Raw genomic sequence first — 18,983 nt, forward strand, 5'->3', positions numbered from 1 at the left:
ACCAGTTTAGCCAAATGTCACATTCTAGTGTGACAGTTTTTCCATTGTCCTTTGGCATCTACTGTGGTAAGGTAGGAATCTGCTGTCAGGTCTTGTTTCCCTGCAAAATAATCCCTGCAAAAAATCCCTTCACACACAAAGCTGTTCTTTCTAATGATGACTTTTAAGGGATTAGGGATTATCTTTATCTTTAATACTCTTCAGATCCATTACTCTTGTCTAGATGTGAAATTATTTTTTGTTATCTAGCTTGGTACACGGAATGTCATTTTGATCTGAGGATTTTAGATATTTCTTCAACTTGGGAAAACCATTTTATTATTTCTCCAGCTACTATCTGCTAGTGCTTTTTAGGGGCTCCCTTTGGAGTTCCTTGATCTACCCTCCATGTCTTGTCTTTTCATGTTTTTAAAAATCATGGTCTGTGTCTCCGTATGCTGAATTGTGGGCGAGAGTTTCTCAGTACCACCTTCAAATTCACAAATTCATTCCTTGTGTCTAGTTTAGACTACATAGTCAACTGACCTGTGTTTTTTTAAAATTTCAATAACTTTATGAATCTTTTCCAACTTTTACAATTGCTTTTTTTCACATTTATCCATTTTGCTTTTATTTTTTTAAAGATTTTATTTATTTCTTAGAGAGAGAGAGAGAGATCATAAGTGGGGGGAGAATCAGAGGGAGAGGGAGAAGGAGAGGAAGACTCCCTGCTGAGTGCAGAGCCTGTGGTGAAACTCAATCCCAGGACCCTGAGATCATGACCTGAGCCGAAGTCAGCTGCTTAATCGACTGAGCCATCCAGGTGCCCCCATTCTGCTTTTATAAATATAATTTTAAAGCATTTTGTTGTTTACTTTTTAATAGATATGTTCCTTCAGAGCTCTTGCTGAGAATCCTTAGAATACCTATTTTAATGTCTGTGTTAGATTTGCTCTAAAGGATTAATTGTATTTGAGATGAATTCATACTCTGAGTATTGATTTTGTTGACTGCCTCTCTTAGCATTTGATTTCTTCTGTGATTTGGAACCTTAGTTTGCAGGCTCATTTTGAAGTCCTTTGTTTTCCTTTCCTGCTTTTCTCCTTCTATGGTTACTCTTCTCCATTCTGCACATGCATCCAAGCAGCCCCTGGGTTTCCAGTCCAGAACACCGTCTTAAACTGGTTTTTGGAGTTTCTACATCATGATAATATCATGGTTTTCAAAGATCTAGTCACCAGTCAGGAAGACTTAACTTAGGTATTGGCTTAGTCACTCCTGGCTTAGTTACTCCTCTGTCTCCTACAAACCAGCAGATACTTATAAACCAGGCCTAGGCAGCAGTGGGCACTATCTTTTAAAAATTGAGATACATACATTGAAATGCACAGATTTAAGTGTTTAAGGAGATTAGTCTTGAAAAATACATATACTTGAGTAACCCACACCTCTATCAAGTATAGAAAATTTCCATCATTCCAGAAAGTTCTTTCATATCCCTCCCAATCAATTTCCCCTCTATTCTAGCAGCCTCTGTTCTGATTTTATCACCATAGATTAATTTTGCTTGTTTTAGAACTACATGGAATCATATATCGTCCTAGTCAGTTCAGGGTGTTGCTGCCAGAATACCATAGACTGAATGGCTTAAACAGCAAACATTTGTGTCTTACAGTTCTGGGTTTGGGCTTTGCTGTTATTTTCATTAGATTTTATTTACCACAGTCTCAAATTACTTAAAAACAGGAGCAATTCCTTCTCTTTAGCAGGGATTGGGGTCTGATTGCCTCAGGATTTGCCCTCAACTCTCCTCTCTGCCCTCAGCCTTCAGCAGCATAGGAGAGAGCTCTCAGATCTCCTGCCTCTCGCCCAGTAGCAGGTAGCCACTCTGCACTTTTTATAATGTTTACACCTAAAGTAAAACGATTTATAAAAGCTAAAAATAGGAGGTATGTAGAATGAGACATCAACAAAACAGAAACAAAAGCTAGTGTGGAGCAATAAAAAGTAATGAGCTATCAAGCCACAGAAAGACATGGAGGAAATTTAAAAGCATGTTGCTAAGTGGAAGAAGCCAATCTGAAAAGGCTACATACTATATGACATTCTGGAAAAGGCAAAGCTGGAGACAGTAAGATCAGTGGTTGTACCGGGCTGAGGGGAGGAAAGGAGGATACATAAGGGAAACACAGAGGGTTTTTAGGGCAGTGAAACTCTTCTGTATGTTACTATAATGATGGACACATGTCATCATGTTTGTTAAAATGCATAGAATGTACAACACAAAGAGTGAACCCTAATGTAAACTGTAGATTTTAGTTAATAATACTGTATCAATATTGATTCATTAATTGTAACAAATCGAACTCCACTAAGATGGCAATAATAAGGGCAACTGTGTGGTGAGGGAGGGATATGTGGGAACGCTGTATTTTCTGATGAACTTTCTGTAAACCTAAAACTGCTCTAAAAAATAGTTTATTAATTTTTTAAAGGTGGTAGTGTTGAAATCAGACAAAGCAAGTTTAATCAACACAAAAGCATTAAAGAGGACAAAGATCAATTGGGATCAATAACAGGTATAATTAATATACAACAGTCATTAAACTTTATGAGTTGAAAAATACCATTAAAATATAAAAGCAAAATGTGATAGAAATACCAAGCACAGGTGCATAAAAACATAGGGAAGATTTTAGCATACTACCATTTTTCTACGGTAGTTTACACAAAAGGCGATACAGAGAATATATAGCCTGTGATCCAGTGGGGAACAGATGTTTCTACATGAAAATGTGACTGTCACTTATCTTTCTCACTCTGTTCCCCTAAGAACTTGAGGAAGGTAACATGTCAACTAAGTTTAAGGTAATATTGTTTATGGTAGAAATAACCCCTGCTGGGTAAATTGTATCTGAGTTAGGAGACACCATAAATGAGCTGATTGGGACATCATAGCCTTAGGCTTCTGTGAATGTGATGACTTTTGTATCTGGGCATGTCTCTACAGGGACCCAGGAATCCAGACCTGTGAAATTGTTACAAAAGGTTGGCTACTGGGGGCATGGGGCTTCTAAGTCAGGGTGATTCTTACACCTGCCAGCTATAAATCTCATTCCTTCACATCTGAAATGTCATTTGGGGAGCCTGGGAAGCTGTGTAGAGCATTTCAGGGACTGCTCCAAGACCTACTCAAATGCAACAGGAATTACTGATATCATCTTGTGTCAGGCTTTGGTTTCTATCTTATACATCTCTGAGTGTATGGTGCTGAAGGAGGCTGGTGAAGGTTTTGTGAGTCAGAATGTTTTGTGGAACCTAAGAAGACTTCCTGGTGAATATTGCAAGATGGTACACTCAATTTGGTTGATTTGTGGAGAGTTTAATAAAAGTATTGTTTACACTGATGTGGGCGGGATATAGGGAAATTACAAAAGATCACTGAGTACACCAAGACGAATAGTAGCAAGGCACTGAAAAGATAAGAACCTGGAAATAGAGCCATATGCAGAGGGCTGACAGACAGGAACTGTGACTTCTCATTGAGAGACTCAACCAGTTTTTCCTAATCTTGCAGGGAAGGAGAAAAATAATTTTTATAGAAAGAAAAATAATTCTGACCTCCCTTTCCTCCTTTCCTTTGTTTTCCTATGGGGGCTTCTTATGCTGAACCCAAAGAACTTGGGTCAGGCAAAGATTTTTTTAGATAGAGCATAAAAAAACACAAATCACAAAAGAAAAATTTGAAAAACTGGACTTCATCAAAATTAAGAGCACTTGTTTTTCAAAAGACACTTTTAACAAAATGAAAGGACAAGCTATGAACTGAAAGAAAATATTTTCAAAACATATTGGGTAAGGCACTTGTATCAAACATATATAAAGAACACTTATAAATCAAGAATAAGACAAAAACAATTTTTTTAATGAGCAGATTATACACTTTCCCAAATATACAAATGGCCAGTAATCACACACTCAACATCATTAATTATTGAGGAAATGCAAATTAAAACCACAATGATATGTCACTCCTCACCTCTGGAGTGCCCCACTGGATCACAGGCTATATATTCTCTCGAGTTCGCTAAATGAAAAAAGGCGAACAATAGGAAGTAATAGTGAGGATGTGGAACACCTTGAACTCTCATACATTGCTTGTGGGAATGCAAAATGGTATAGCCATTTTGAAAAAGTTTGGTAATTTCTTATAAAGTTAAACATACTTACTATATATGTCCCCGAAATTCAATTCCTGGGTATTTACCCAAGTGAAAGGAAAACAATGTCTATGCCAAGACCTGAATGTTCATAGCAGCTGTGTATTCAAAAAGTTGAGTGTTTCATAATTGTTTTATTCATAATTGAAAGAAAGAAGAAAGAAAGAAAAGAAAGAAAAAGAAAGGAAGAAGAAAGAAAGAAGAAAGAAAGAAAGAAAGAAAGAAAGAAAGAAAGAAAGAAAGAAAGAAAGAAAGAAAGAAAGGAAAAGAAAACTTGAAACAATCCAAAGTCCATCAACTGGGGAATGAATAAACAAATTGTGGTACATCCATACAAAGAAATGCTCCTCAGCAGTATAAAGGAAGAGCCTACTGATCATGCAACAAGATGGATAAATCTCAAAAGCCTCATGTCAAGTAAAACTGGCAGATAGTACAAGATTGATAGTGTATGATCCTGTGTGTATGACACACAGGATAGGCAAAACTATAGAGACAGAAAATAGGGTAGTTGTTGTTAGGGGCTGGGGCTGGAGAGGAAGGGATCAACTTGCAGAGAGGTACAGGATAATTTTTTTGGAGTGGTGGAAAGATTCTGTATTTTGATAGTTGTGGTGATTACACGATTGTTTACAGCCAAAATGCCTCAAACTTGACACTTAAGAGTTGGATTTATTTTGTAAGGAAAAAGATGAAAGGAAGGAAGGAAGGAAGGAAGGAAGGAAGGAAGGAAGGAAGGAAGGGAGGGAGGGAGGGAGGGAGGGAGGAAGGAAGGAGAGAAGGGAGGAGGGATGGAGGGAGGGAATGAGGGAGGGAGGAAAGAAAAAAAAATGGAGACAAGTTCTTTTTCCTCGTTCTGCATCTCTATTTGAGATTTCTGATCTTGGCACCTCTTGTGAAGAATGAAAAGAACACAAAGTTTGGACAGATGGACTCCACCCTTTGCTCACAGGCAAATCTCTCTCTCTTTTTTTTATTTTTATTTATTCATGAGAGAGAGAGAGAGAGAGAGAGGCAGAGGGAGAAGCAGGCTCCCAAGGAGCAGGGAGCCCGATGCGGGACTCGATCCCAGGACCCTGGGATCATGACCTGAGCCGAAGGCAGACGCTTAACCATCTGAACCACCCAGGCACCCGGCAAATCTCTTATAAGGCCTCTCAGAGGTGCAGTTTCCTCTTCTGAAAAATGAGATTAATAATAACCTACATCAAAGGGCTGTTGTAAGGATTCAGTAGGATAACATGTGAAAGTAACTGGCAGAAACAGGTGCTCAAAATGTCCCACATATATTAAAAAGATAAACCAGGAAGGGAGCTGGTGGGGGCCAACATGTTCTCTTCCCGGAGCTTTATCTAGCTTATCGTGACCTTGGGTACAGCTCTTCCTCTTCCTTGGATGCTCCCAGAGAGTTAGGTGATGAGTTACCTCACCAGAAGGCAATCTAGTTCTGCGGGATCAATTTATTTGAATCATGTCCCCTGGGACCCATCTAATTTATACATTTGTTCTCCAGCCATTTCGGAACATTAGCTGGCAAAAATAATAATGACAAGTGCTTCTTCAAGAGCCCTAACCCTCAGCCTTTGTTAAGACTGTGTAAGAAGATAATTTCCCCTGTGAGGACTGGTCTGCTTCGCCTTTCTCTCATCTGGAGCAGCCTGAGGATCAGGGTAAATGCCACAGAGATCTCGGCTGGCCTCACTCGGATATACAGCTCAGGCTTATTGTTAGGTAAGCGCTAAGAGAGTCAATTAATTTAATGGCTTTTTATTATGAGCTCAGGTGCACTTCAATTTACAAGTTTTCCTTTCAAAATCATTCAGCCATTAACGCCGCATAATCTTGGGAGGTTTTGAAGACACTTAATTGATAAATGTTTTTTCTCTCCATACATTATCTCTCATGTTTATTCATGAAGAGTGAAGCAGTTTTATAATTTGCACAAAGGTTTGGCATATCTGGCCAAACCTTTCTAAAGGGGAGAAAGGATGATGCCATCTCCAAAGTCATTGAAGAGGGGGATTTGAGGTGTGAAGACAGAGAACTCTATCTCAGGTTCCTATTCCCTTGCTTTGGCTAGCAAGAGCCTGTGAGTGACCTGGGCCACCGAGGGGCTTACTTGGCACCCAGACAGGCAAATGCACGTTGGCTGGGTGGTTAAATTGTGAACAGAGCAAGGTTTGTCTTTGGAAGTTTCCATCCCTTTATTCCCCCCTTTCTAAATCATCATCCCTTGGGGTACCTGGGTGGCTCAGTTGGTTAAGCGTCTGCCTTCAGCTCAGGTCATGATCTCAGGGTCCTGGGATCTCCTGGGATAGAGCACCGCATTGGGCTCCCTGCTCAGTGGGGAGCCTGCTTCTCCCTCTCCCCCTCCTCCTGAGCTCTCTCTCTCTCTCAAATAAATAAAATCTTAAAAAAATAAATCATCATCCCTTGTATTGGTCTCCCCACTTTCTAACATGCTTCACCCAGCCCTGCCCTTTGAAGAGTACACCAGGCTATAGACCTGTGTTTCTCAAACTTGACCCCATATTGGAGTCATTTGGAGATCTTTTAAATATCTGGCTGCCCAGGCTGCACCATCACGTCAATTATATCAGAATCTTGGAGGGAGGGGCATAAGCATCAGCATTTTTTAAAAGCCCCCAAGATAATTTCAATGTGCAGCCAGGGTTGAAAACAGCTGCTCTGGACCAGTGCTTCTCCAAGTGTGGTCTGTGAGTCATGGACTCTCCTAGGGTATTTGTGGAAAATGCAGATTCCCAGGCCCACCACCTCTATAGGTACTGAATCTTGTGGTGGGATCTGGGAGATCTGTGTTTTAACAAGCTCCCCAGGGGTTTCTTAAGTGCCCCAAATATCTGAGGCTCATACTAAACTTTTGCTAGACCATTGGTTTCTTTTTTTTTTTTTTAAGATTTTATTTATTTATTTGAGACAGAGAGAATGAGAGACAGAGAGCATGAGAGGGGGGAGGGTCAGAGGGAGAAGCAGGCTCCCTGCTGAGCAGGGAGCCTGATGTGGGACTCGATCCAGGGACTCCAGGATCATGACCTGAGCCGAAGGCAGTTGCTTAACCAACTGAGCCACCCAGGCGCCCTAGACCATTGGTTTCTTGTGGTATGGTGGGTCTCCCCATCAGCCATACTAGTCTTTCAGTTCCTCAAGGATAATAGGCTCCTCCTCCCACTGGACCTTTGCACATTGTAGTTGCTCACTTGGAAGGTACTTTCCTCTCTCTTTGCCACTAGAAAATTGGCAAAGATAACAATGATGAAGCTATATCCCCAGAAAGTCATTTCAAAGTGCATTTCAAAGTTTTGGGGGAGAAAAGAGTAGGCTCTGGAGGGCCGTGATCCCTCCCCTTGGGACAGTTTGGTTTCGTACGTTACTTGCTGTTACTGGAAACCACAGAGAGATTGCTTCAGAGAGAAAAGCCAGTAGGCTTGATGTAGATAGTGAAGGAACAGGAGGGAAGACCAGTGATATGGCACTGGGTCAGATGCATTAAAATGGCAGCCGTAGGCATTCAGTGAGAGAAGGCTGTGCCCAGAGGCACATTAAAGGTACCCAGGAGGACCAGGAGATAAAGCTTGGGTCTGTGCCTGGGAGTGGGTGCCACAGGGAAAAGAGGGGTCAATGGAGAGAGGGACAGCAAAGGGCAAGTCTATGTGGTGGGGAATACACCCCAATAAAGGGCAAAGCCACTCTGGCTACCTCAAAAAATGATTGATAATGGAAAAATGTTATTGGAAAGTTATTTTAATCTCTCGAGTCTGCTGTAAGTGGGAAAGTATAATTTAATTTGAAGCTGGTTCAATTAACTACCTATCAACTGTAGGTCTTTTAAGAAGGCTTCTATTCTTTTAGGACAGTGTTTCTCAAGCTTTAATGTGCACATGAATTAACTGGGAATCTTATTAAAATACAGATTCTGATTTTTTTTTAAAGATTTTATTTATTTATTTGACAGAGAGAGAGGCAGCGAGAGAGGGAACACAAGCAAGGGGAGTGTGAGAGGGAGAAGCAGGCTTCCCGCAGAACAGGGAGCCCGATGCGGGGCTCGATCCCAAGACCCTGGGATCATGACCTGAGCCGAAGGCAGACGCTTAATGACTGAGCCACTCAGGCGCCCCCAGATTCTGATTTAATAGTGTTTGTGGCAAGGGCTAAGCAGTGTCCAGGTGCCCGTGGCGGGAACACTACCCTTAGAGCAAGGAAGTTGGAACATTTGGGACTCATCATTGGGCCCTTGGGATAGCCAAGTCCAGGAATGCCTACCAAATTATCAACTTTTACATTACATTACACATAGCTTTATTATTTTTTATTTAAATTCAATTAGCCAACATATAGTACATCTTTAGTTTCAGATGTAGAGTTCAGTAATCCAACAGTTGCACATAACACCCAGTGCTCATCACATCACGAGCCCTCCTTAATGCCCATCACCCAATTCCCCCAACCCCCCACCCCCTCCCCTCCAGCAACCCTCATTTTGTTTCCTAGCGCTAAGAGTCTCTCATGGTTTGTCTCCCTCTCTGATGACTTCCCATTCAGTTTTCCCTCCTTTCCCTTATGATCCTCTGCATTGGTTCTTATATTCTACATATGAGCAAAACCATATAATTGTCTTTCTCTGATTGACTTATTTTGTTCAGCATAATACCCAGTAGTTCCATCCCATTGATGTAATGATAAGTATTCATCCATTCTGATGGCTGCATAATATTCCATTGTGTGTGTGTATGTGTGTGTGTGTATATATATATATATATATATATATATATATATGGAGAGATGTGTGTGTGTGAGATGATATATGTGTGTGTGTGTATATATATATATACCACATCTTCTTTATCCATTCATCTGTAGATGGACATCTTGGCTCTTCCCATAGTTTGGCTATTGTGGACATTGCTGCTGTAAACATTGGGGTGCAGGTGCCCCTTCAGATCACTACATTTGTATCTTTGGGGTAAATACCTAGTAGTGCAATTGCTGGGTCATAGGGTAGCTCTATTTTTAACTTCTTGAGGAACCTCCATGCTGTTTTCCAGAGTAGCTGCACCAGCTTGCATTCCCATCAACAGTGTAGGAGGGTTCCCCTTTCTCCACATCCCCACCAACATCTGTTGTTTTCTGACTTGTTAATTTTAGCCATTCTGACTGGTGTGAGGTGGTATCTCATTGAGGTTTTGATTTGGATTTCCCTGATGCCGAGTGATGTGGAGCATTTTTTCATGTGTCTGTTAGCCATTTGGATATCTTCTTTGGAGAAATGTCTGTACATGTCTTCTGCCTATTTCTTGACTGGATTATTTGTTTTTTGGGTGTTGAGTTTGATAAGTTCTTTATAGATCTCGGATACTAGCCCTTTATCTGATAAGACATTTGCAAATATCTTCTCTCATTCTGTCGGTTGCCTTTTGGTTTTGTTGACTGTTTCCTTTGTTGTGCAAAAGCTTTTTATTTTGATGAAGTCCCAATAGTTCATTTTTGCCCTTGCTTCCCTTGCCTTTGGAGACATGTCTAGCAAGAAGTTGCTGCAGCTGAGGTCAAAGAGGTTGCTGCCTGTGTTCTCCTCTAGGGTTTTGATGGATTCCTGTTTCACATTTAGGTCTTTCATCCATTTTGAGTTTATCTTTGAGCATTACACATAGCTTCAAAATTAAATATTTGTATGTATTCTAATCCTCTAAAAGCTCCTATTCCAAAGATGATATGATAGCTCTCTTTACCAAAATACCTATTTAAATGGAAATCCCCAATTTTGACATACCAGATCACAAAAATTATTGCTGTTTTATCAAGCCCAAGTTGTTAAGGTTGAGATAGTGGGTATTGACTAGATTATCTGTTTTTGTGTTTGACAAAGGTGGATATTAAATATATGCAGACTTTAGACATGAGAAAACATTTACACAATTTTCTTTCCTTTTGATTTTTTTGGGTGGTCACTCATGTACAAACTCAGATGGTAAACTCTGTCTTTCAGAAATAGGGAGACAGGACACTGAGTAAAGTGTAGTCTTTGGCAGCTGCTTTTATTACTGGAATTTTATTAGGAAACTGTCAAAGTAACTAGATTTCACAAGAGGATCAGTCAATGCTAACTTGTCCTGAGCATCAGCTCTGGTTTCCGGATCATGAGGCTTGCAGGGACGTGCTGGGCAAGACATCAAGTTCACAGAGAATGCTGCCAGCATTTAATCCAAGTGTATTGGGTCACTGGGGTAGACAGAGAACAAAAGTCCATAATATCTCAGCAGCTGCTATGTGACAACAGAAAAGTCCATAATATCTCAGCAGCTGCTATGTGACAACAGGCACAGTAGCTGTAAAGAAGGTTGGAATGGGAGCCATCCAGGGAAATGTCTATCCTGTATCAAGCATCTCTCTGAGCCGGGCTGTGTACAACAGGCTGAGTCTATGTAGTTTTTACAATCAAGACCACAGTTCTGCTTCCAGAGACAGACTAGATTGTGTCTGTGTAGGTGGATAAAATCACTCAGTTGGCTGAGACTTTAAAAGCTCATCTAGTCCAACACATTGCATCAGACAGACTCGAATGTCGTAATTTCCAGACACACAGGAATCCCTTCCGTTCTAAAATCTCGGTAGGTAAGTCTGTTTCACCACATTTCCCCACCTCTCTCTGTTTGGCATCTCTCCTGGTCAGGAAACATTTATGTTTAAAACGAATCCATTTTAAAAACATTTATTATGTTTAATAATATTTAAAATGTTATTAAGAATCTAGAAAAGCACTTGGCATTGTGTGTAAAGCATGGTTCCTGCCTTCACGTTTGTTGGACTTCATTTCTTCTGCCAACTTTGGTAACCCTTCATTCAGAATGAATTTTCCCCTGAGCTCCCATACTTTATGAATTTGTTTTGTGTGTGCATGTGTGCGCCCGTTATCTCCAGCCCGTTGCTGGATCAGTAGGCTTCTAAAGGCATAAAATGGAGAAGCCTGTTGCTGGATCAGTAGGCTTCTAAAGGCATAAAATGGAGAAGTTGGGATCAGCTCGAGGGTCTGTTTTGTCACATAATCTGAAGGAACTTCAGGATCTATGTTTTACTATCTGATGTTAATACCTTTGATAGAGCAGAAACTTGATAAATATCTGTCAAGTTAAAATGAACATTTTGTGTGTAAGAAGTGGAGATAGTATTGTTAAGTGGCCTTATTGCTGAGGCAAACAGCCTAAAATATCTATTTATAAGCCCCTGGTTAAATGCAGTTTGGGATATTATATAATAAAATACTATACCCCACTGAAAGGATGGAGGCCTGTCTATACATACCAACATGGAACAGTGACCAAGATATGGTGTTAAGTGAAAAAAGTGAGATGCAGAATGATGGGTATGGAACGCTAGCATTTGTAATAAAAAAAGTCTGTGTATGTATGCATTATGTGCATAAAATATTTCTAGGATACAGAAAGAATTAGTAACAGTGGCTGCTGATCAGGAGGACAACTGGGGGATGGGGAAGGGGGAGTGGTAGGTTGATAAACCAACTCTCTGGGGATAAGGAAAAAACCCTATGTGTAGAGTTTGATCACAGCTGTGATGTAAATACCTCCATTGTGGCCAATTGCAAGCTCACAATGATTCAACAATAGGCTCACAAAGTTGGCTCCAGTGAGGTGATAGGAGGTGGCTTCGAAGCGTATCTCCAGACACAGAGGTGGGAAGGTGGCCTATTCACTGTAGCCCCTTTGGTACAATTTGAATTTCTGATGCCATACTTGGATTGACTATTAAAAAAAAAAAAAGTTTGTTAACATTTTAAAGATTTTATTTATTTGACAGAGAGAGAGCGCGAGAGAGGGAACACAAGCAGGGGGAGTGGGAGAAGGAGAAGCAGGCTTCCTGCCGAGCAGGGAGCCCGATGTGGGACTCCATCCCAGGACCCTGGGATCATGACCTGAGCCAAAGGCAGACGCTTAACGACTGAGCCACCCAGGCGCCCCAACAAACTTTTAAATTTAGAAAAATTTTCCATTAGCCTTCTCTTCTCCAAGAGCCTTGTTTTCTTTCCTTGAGAGTACCTGTTTCTGCTCACCTGTACCTGGTCAGTCTTTCTGTTAGTGATGTATCAAGGCAATCTTGTACAAAAAAGGAACACTGAAGATTTGTAGCCTCTTGATCAGTAGAGAAGGCAGCTACCTCCTAAGTGTGGAAGTTGCAGGAATGTTCAGGCTAGGAAAGAGCCACTTCCAGAAAGAAGCTGCTGGTGAAGTTGGGACTCACGGTGTAAGCAACTCATGGTGTAAGCACAAAAACCCAGCTTCCTAGCAGCCGTGTGGGTGTGTGGATCCTCTGCTGGTCAGGATGTAACCAAATGGATGCTTCTCCATCACAGTGGCCCACCTGAAAGGATACTGGCAGGTGCGAAATTCCTCAGCGTTCTCCCCATGCTCCTCCCCCATGGTGCCTGCCGCCCCGAGTGAGGACTAGAGAGCGGACATCAGTTACTGCCAGCCAAAAAGATTCCTTCCCCAATCTCTCTAGAAGTTATCTTGCACCAATCCCCACATCTGGTTTTTGTTCATGACTGGGGTCAATGTGTCTAATATCAGCTTACTCTTCCGTTTTTAGCTAAAATATTTCTCCTTAGACTGTTATAAGCTCACCCTGCCCTTATCTATCACTTATCACACCTGACAGTTTATTGAACCTGATCAGCTGAGCACAATGCCTGTCTTATTTAGAGGCATATTTCTAAAACCTTGCACAATGCCTACCACATATTAGGCACTCAACGCGTGTTGGCTGAATGAAGTAATTAGTAAGTTATACTACATTCTAACGGAACTTTCAAAAGCAAACATCCAGAGACATCTCATAAAGGGAACATTTTATTTGGAGAGATCTTGAGCATTACTTTATCTTCATTTTCCGTTAAGGCAATAACAGTCTTCCTGGAGGCAGGTGGGGGAGAATCATCTGAGGCTACATTAAGTTCAGTCTAAGATGAAGCCAACCACTTTGTATTCAGATACAGAAGAAATACAAATTATGGGCTAGGAGAGGCCACAGACTGGCTTCTCGAACGTGCTGTGGAGAAAAAGAGCCAGGGCGAGGCATCTCAATTGCTTTGAAAAATGGCTAAGTTCCATTAATGCCGTCCCTGAAGAGGACACCTCGTTGATGAGCCCTGTTTCCGTGACGGAGGGAGTCTAGTGTTGGTTCACAAGGCTCTGTTGCTTCGTATCATCTATTACAGCTGCTCAAATTCATGCTCCTCTGGTTTTGTTTCAGAATTCTTTAAATGTCATATGTATATGACTCTGTGTGGGGGGGTGTCAGGGGGTGTGGTGGGGGCGCTGTTCATTGGCACATGTGGCCCCCTGAGCTTGGGGGTGGCAAAAAGCTTCTACACTACCAAAAAAGTAAACATTGATAATATGGCCTTGCAGCAATCAGATGTACTAAGATCTAAGAGCAAATGAAAGCCGAGCCGAATTGCTTCCAGTCACCAGTTACATAGCCATACCACAAGGAGATCTAACATGCAGGGCTAAACTTAGCGTGGAGAGGCAGGACCTGGAAGGATAGAGGCTTTGTTGTGGCTCCACACTGCCCCCTAGTGGTATGATACTCAATTACACCCTCCTTGGATGTAACCTGCCTAGTTAAAAAAGAATCTCTCTGAAGGCACAGTATTCAAGATGTTAGACCTGGTCTGAGCCCAAATCGTAGAGTTAAAAAACAGAAGCTTCCTATTGGCTGATAAAACCAAAACTTACGACATTTGGGACACAAGTTCTGAGGAGAGGCTCTTACTTCTGCAAGTCACCACTGACTCTTGGGACCCCAACAGCCTGACTGATCTGTCAGATACTCAGGCATGAGGATGGGCAGCAGAGGTGGGCCACAGAGAAGGCATAGTTCTGACCGAGTGTAAAGCAAAGCCACGGGAGACAGACTGTAGGAGAAGGGGGACAGAAGGAGAGGCTTGTAACAGATCAAATGCTGGCCTCCAGAAACAGGCTTTAGGACTGGTTGGATGATTCCCCCCTCCTGGCTCTCACCTTGAACAAAAAAGGCAGCCAAATTAAACTGGTTTGAAATATTGTTAAAATTAGTAACACTGCAGCTTCTATATTTGACTAATGGCAAAAGCAGGAAGGGTGCCTGGAAGATAAGTTTTTTTTTTTCTTTTTCCTCTAGATTTTCAAGAAGCAATAAATTCAACAATAAGAAAGATTTGTAAGAGGGTTTTGTTTGTTTGTTTGCAAAGAATGAAGCATTTTTGTTAAATACAGGAGAGGCTAACTGGCTTAATAAACATACACTTTTTGGAATCCTGTATAATGTCACCAAGTTGAAAACTTTGGAACGGCTTCAATCATCCCCATGCTTCCTGTAGGCATCCCACGCTGAGCAATCAGGAATGTGCGTGTCACCTCCCCACTGGGATTTACACCCTCTTCATTCCTTTCCCCATGAGGCAAGCAAACACTGTCATGACCATTTTGGGGTTCACTTCGACCAGGTCTTCTGGAAGGGCGTACACTCTGGCACCAATTTTTCGGGCCATAGAAATGGCATACCTAAAAGGGAGAAAAGAGGAAGAATGAGGAGAGCCTGAGCAACAAAGTGTGAATGGGGATCCCTCAGGATCATAGTTATTGCCGTTCCACATACCACATACCATGTACCACACACCACATACCCCATCGTAGATACTCTGCAGAACTCATTCTTGCAATAGCTGGAGTCAGTCATGGCATCCTCCCACTTTTGTGGGCAAATCTTGGCCCAACAAAGCTCCTGACTCTATCAGACTTGCTGTCTAGACTCATGATAATTACCAAATTTATTATTTGTCTGTAGAGACCCCCTTAGCTCTTGCCACTTTTGATGCCTTCACCATGAGTGTTCTCTTGGGCTGTAGAACAGCAGAAAAAGTCATAGAACTGAATCAGAATGTGCGCGGGGAAAAGTTGGCAGACTCCATTTCCACCACAGGAACATTTTTACAAGGAAGAAAAGAGGGGAGATGCATCTGTCATACTTCGACCTCACACATCAGCTTTATTCTTTGTTCCATTCCAGTCCTTGCCCACATAGGCATGTATTTATTTATGTTACTATAATATTAGTATAGCCAGAGTTTTATACTACACATTTTCCACATAAGATTATTATGGCTCCATTGGAACATTTTGCTCGCTTTTTAATTATATGAAGATAATTTTTATGAGTTGTAATCTATTTTCAAATGAGCCCACACTACTACCTGGCAATTCTTTTATTCACTTTCATTTATTATCTAGTAACCTCTTACAATGACTACTCGAGAGATCCTCCATTCTACCCAAAGCCCCATTACTCCCTCTGCTCTGTAAACTAACTTTATTCTTCCTCTGTCGATCATAGTAAATGAAAAGCATCAGGCAGGCATAGTCCCCATTCTTTCTCCTTGCCCATTTCTCAATCACTTCTTCTATGTTAATTATTAATGAACTAAAAATGTACTTTTCTATTATAATATAGGAGGGAAGTTGATGAAAAATTAGAAAAAAGAGCTTCAAAAAATCATGCAAACCTTGCCACCAAAACATAACCATTTTTAGCATCTTGTATAATCCCTTTTACCCATTTTTCTAAGGAATTTTGCATCATGCCCATAGAGACTAGTGCTTGGGAGGCTGGGCTCTGATGTCAGACTTTGAACCTCAGCTGAACCACTTAGCAATATTAAGACCTTGGGCTCTGTAAACTAATTTAAGGAACTTTAAGTTCTTTAAACCTAATCACATTCCCCTTGAACAACTAGGCCCATTTTTGTTCTGTTTTGTTTTGTTTTAAATTTCTGGGTCTTCATTACGTATTCTTCCCTCTACCTGGAGTATTCTTTCTGCCTCCTTCACCTGTCTACCTCTACCCTCCTCCTACTTGTCCCTTCAATTCATCTCACCTTAGATGTTATTTGCTTTGTAGAGCTTTGTTTCCCTTCCTGTCTCTTCCATAGCACCCTGTATCCCCCCTCTATCCCATCCATCTGTTGTAGTTACCATTTATAATTCCAGCATACAAGGAACACAGGCCCTCGACTTTCCCAAATTAGGAACAGAAAGAAGAATACTGTTGAGTTTATATATATACAGGGCTGCTGGGCACTATTCAACTTGTTAATTCTGGAACTTTCTGATGGATTGAATTGCATCTCCCCCCAAAAAAGATATATGGAAGCCCTATCCCCCAGTAACTCTGATTATGACCTTCTTTGGAAAGAAAGTTGTTTCATAGTTAAGATGAGGCCATGCTGGAGTAGGGTGAGGCCCTAATCCAATATGACTGGTGCCCATAAAAGAAGAGAAGAGACCCAGACACACACACAGAAGGAAGACAGCCATGTAAAGTCACAGGCACATAGGGGAGGTCATGTGAAGATGGAGGCAGAGACTGGAGTGATGCATCTATAAGCCAAGGACTCTGGCCGTCACCAGAACCTAGGAGAGAGGCAAGGGACAGATTCTCCCTCACAACCTCAGAAGGAACCAACCCTGCCAACGTCTCAGTCTTGTGCTTATAGCCTCCACAACTATGAGAGAATACATTTCTGTTGTTTTAAGCTGCCCTGTTTGTGGTACTTGGTTAGGACAACTCTAGCAAATAATACAACCTGCTCCGAGAAAGGCACCACTCCAGCATATCGGTCAGCAAGCTTTCCATAAAAAAACAGGTAGTAAATATTTTAGGCTTTGTGGGCTTTGTCACAACTACTCAATGCTGCCCTTCTAGCAGGGAAGCAGCTAGAGAAAATATATAAATGAACAGGCATGGCTATCCCAGTAAAACTTTATAAAAGCAGACAACCATCCAAATTTGGCTCACAGACTGCAGTATGCTGATCGTCACTCTATATGGTAAGGCTGTCCTCAAGCAGCTGCTCCCAAGCTCATACAGACTGGTCTTGAACCCAAGGCCTGCCCAGTCACATCCATGGGTAATCACAAATGGGGTGTTTATATTTGGGCCTGGCATGGACTTTATTTAGGAAGTCTCTGATAGATTACAATTAGGAAATGGGTTTTATGAAACTATAGGCTTGCTTATCAACTGGAAGAATATTCTTGTTCTCTGTCTTGCTCCCATTCTAACACGAGGAGTCTTAAACTGCTATTGTACAATATCTAAAGTAATGATGATGGGACACATTAAGTAATGAGAAGAAAAAGCAAATAGTGCAATAAACTATTTGCACAAAGACACAAGCAACAGACTTTACAGCTATCCAGTTGCCAGTTGGGTCCTCCTCTCCCTGGCCTCCGGTTTATTTACGTACTTTGCATTGTTGAGTTTCTCGTCATCATTCAGGTTTTCTGTCTTCAGAAGGTCATAGTTGATGGAACCTGGTTGAATGGCATCAATGAGATCCAGAACAGGCAGACTTGTGCTAATCTTTGGGTCCTGCAGAGAGAGAAAGAGTTAGTTTCATCAGTATGTCCCCCAGTTACTTCTGTTCAGCTCAAAGGAAGTAGGCGGTTCTCCCCTCTTAAACATGAAAGATATATAGCCTGGTCTGGGAAATGCCACAGCGTTCCACGTGGGGTTTCAAGTCAGCTGTAGTTTCTGTAGGCAGGGGTGTCACCAAGTTCCTAGGGGCTCTGTAAGTGGAGGAAACCCATTGTCTGCCAACAGGCAGGGAGTGGTTCTCACGGAGTGAATGGAAGGAAGTTTGTAGGACATCCCGGAGCTGACTGGCAGGGATCGTGATGAGGACCCAGCTGGGCAGGAGCTTCATGAAGCACATGCTCCTTTCTTGGAGACCTCAGGGAAAGAATAGCGTCTGTAGGTCCAAGGAGGTGGTTACGGCAGTGTGATTAATATGCAATGACACTAACTAGTACCGGTCAGTGCCTCATGGTTTGCCCAGAACTTCTCGTAGGTTACCTCATGTGTCACCACCAGCCTCAGGTCTAGGCATCTCCTCTTAACGGACAGTGTGTAAAGGGAGTTTCTGAGGTTCGGTGACTTACTGGTAAGTGGTTGGGCTGGCATTTGAACCTAGGAAGTCCGACTTAAGAGCGTGAGCTCTTTCTTTGGCATTGAAAACATTTTCATGTTCACGCCTAGAGCTGCGAGTGCTCCCGTCTGCTGTCCCCTCTCCTGGGCACCTGAGCGCATGCATGGAGAGGCGACTGCGTGTGACCCTCTGAGCACAGTCAAATCCAAACACTGCACAACTTGAGGGTTCAAATCAGAATGCATTCTTAGCAAGAACAAGCTACAGGACCCCTGCGAGATGCTAGGTCTCTAGCATCGGTCCTCTGGAGGAGAGGAATGATATTTTAAAAAATATAATGGGTCCGGGCGCCTGGGTGGCTCAGATGGTTGAGCGTCTGCCTTTGGCTCAGGTCATGATCCCAGGGTCCTGGGATCGAGTCCTGCATCGGGCTCCCCGCTCCGCAGGAAGCCTGCTTCTCCCTCTGCCTCTCTCTCTCTCTCTCTGTCTCTCATGAATAAATAAATAAATAAAATCTTAAAAAATATATATATAATGGGTCCATTTTTATTTACTCCTCGGTAATGTGAGGACTATTACAAAATTAAAATCACTATGTAACCGTAATCTAATTTCCAACATTAGCCTGAGCTTCTATCTCCACAGAATCTTTTGAAGAGCCACGAGGGAAGCAAAATGGAGGGATCTGAGTTTGGCCTCCTCCCCTGCTTTCTGCCCACAGTCTTGTCAAAGCGCTGACAGGCAGAGCTCACTAGCATAGATTGGGGGGCGGGGGGGACCAGGACTAG

At 42.0% G+C, this 18,983-nt stretch overlaps 1 protein-coding gene across 2 annotated transcripts in view; it reads right to left on the minus strand.

The window, feature by feature from the left end:
* Positions 1-13,059: 13,059 nt before the first annotated feature.
* Positions 13,060-18,983, minus strand: part of LCP1 (lymphocyte cytosolic protein 1) — an 83,799-nt gene continuing 77,875 nt past the window's right edge. For both annotated transcript variants that reach the window (XM_035003363.1, XM_035003364.1), the window contains 2 exons: positions 17,515-17,639; positions 13,060-14,773 (listed from right to left, as the gene is read on the minus strand). In XM_035003363.1, coding sequence (XP_034859254.1) covers positions 14,641-14,773; positions 17,515-17,639 — 258 coding nt within the window. In that variant the 3' untranslated portion in view covers positions 13,060-14,640. The remainder of the gene's footprint in view (positions 14,774-17,514; positions 17,640-18,983) is intronic.

This window comes from Mirounga leonina, unplaced genomic scaffold (assembly GCF_011800145.1).
Source record: "Mirounga leonina isolate KUSES-001 unplaced genomic scaffold, KU_Mleo_1.0 Mir_127, whole genome shotgun sequence".
NCBI classification, from domain to species: Eukaryota; Metazoa; Chordata; class Mammalia; order Carnivora; family Phocidae; genus Mirounga; species Mirounga leonina.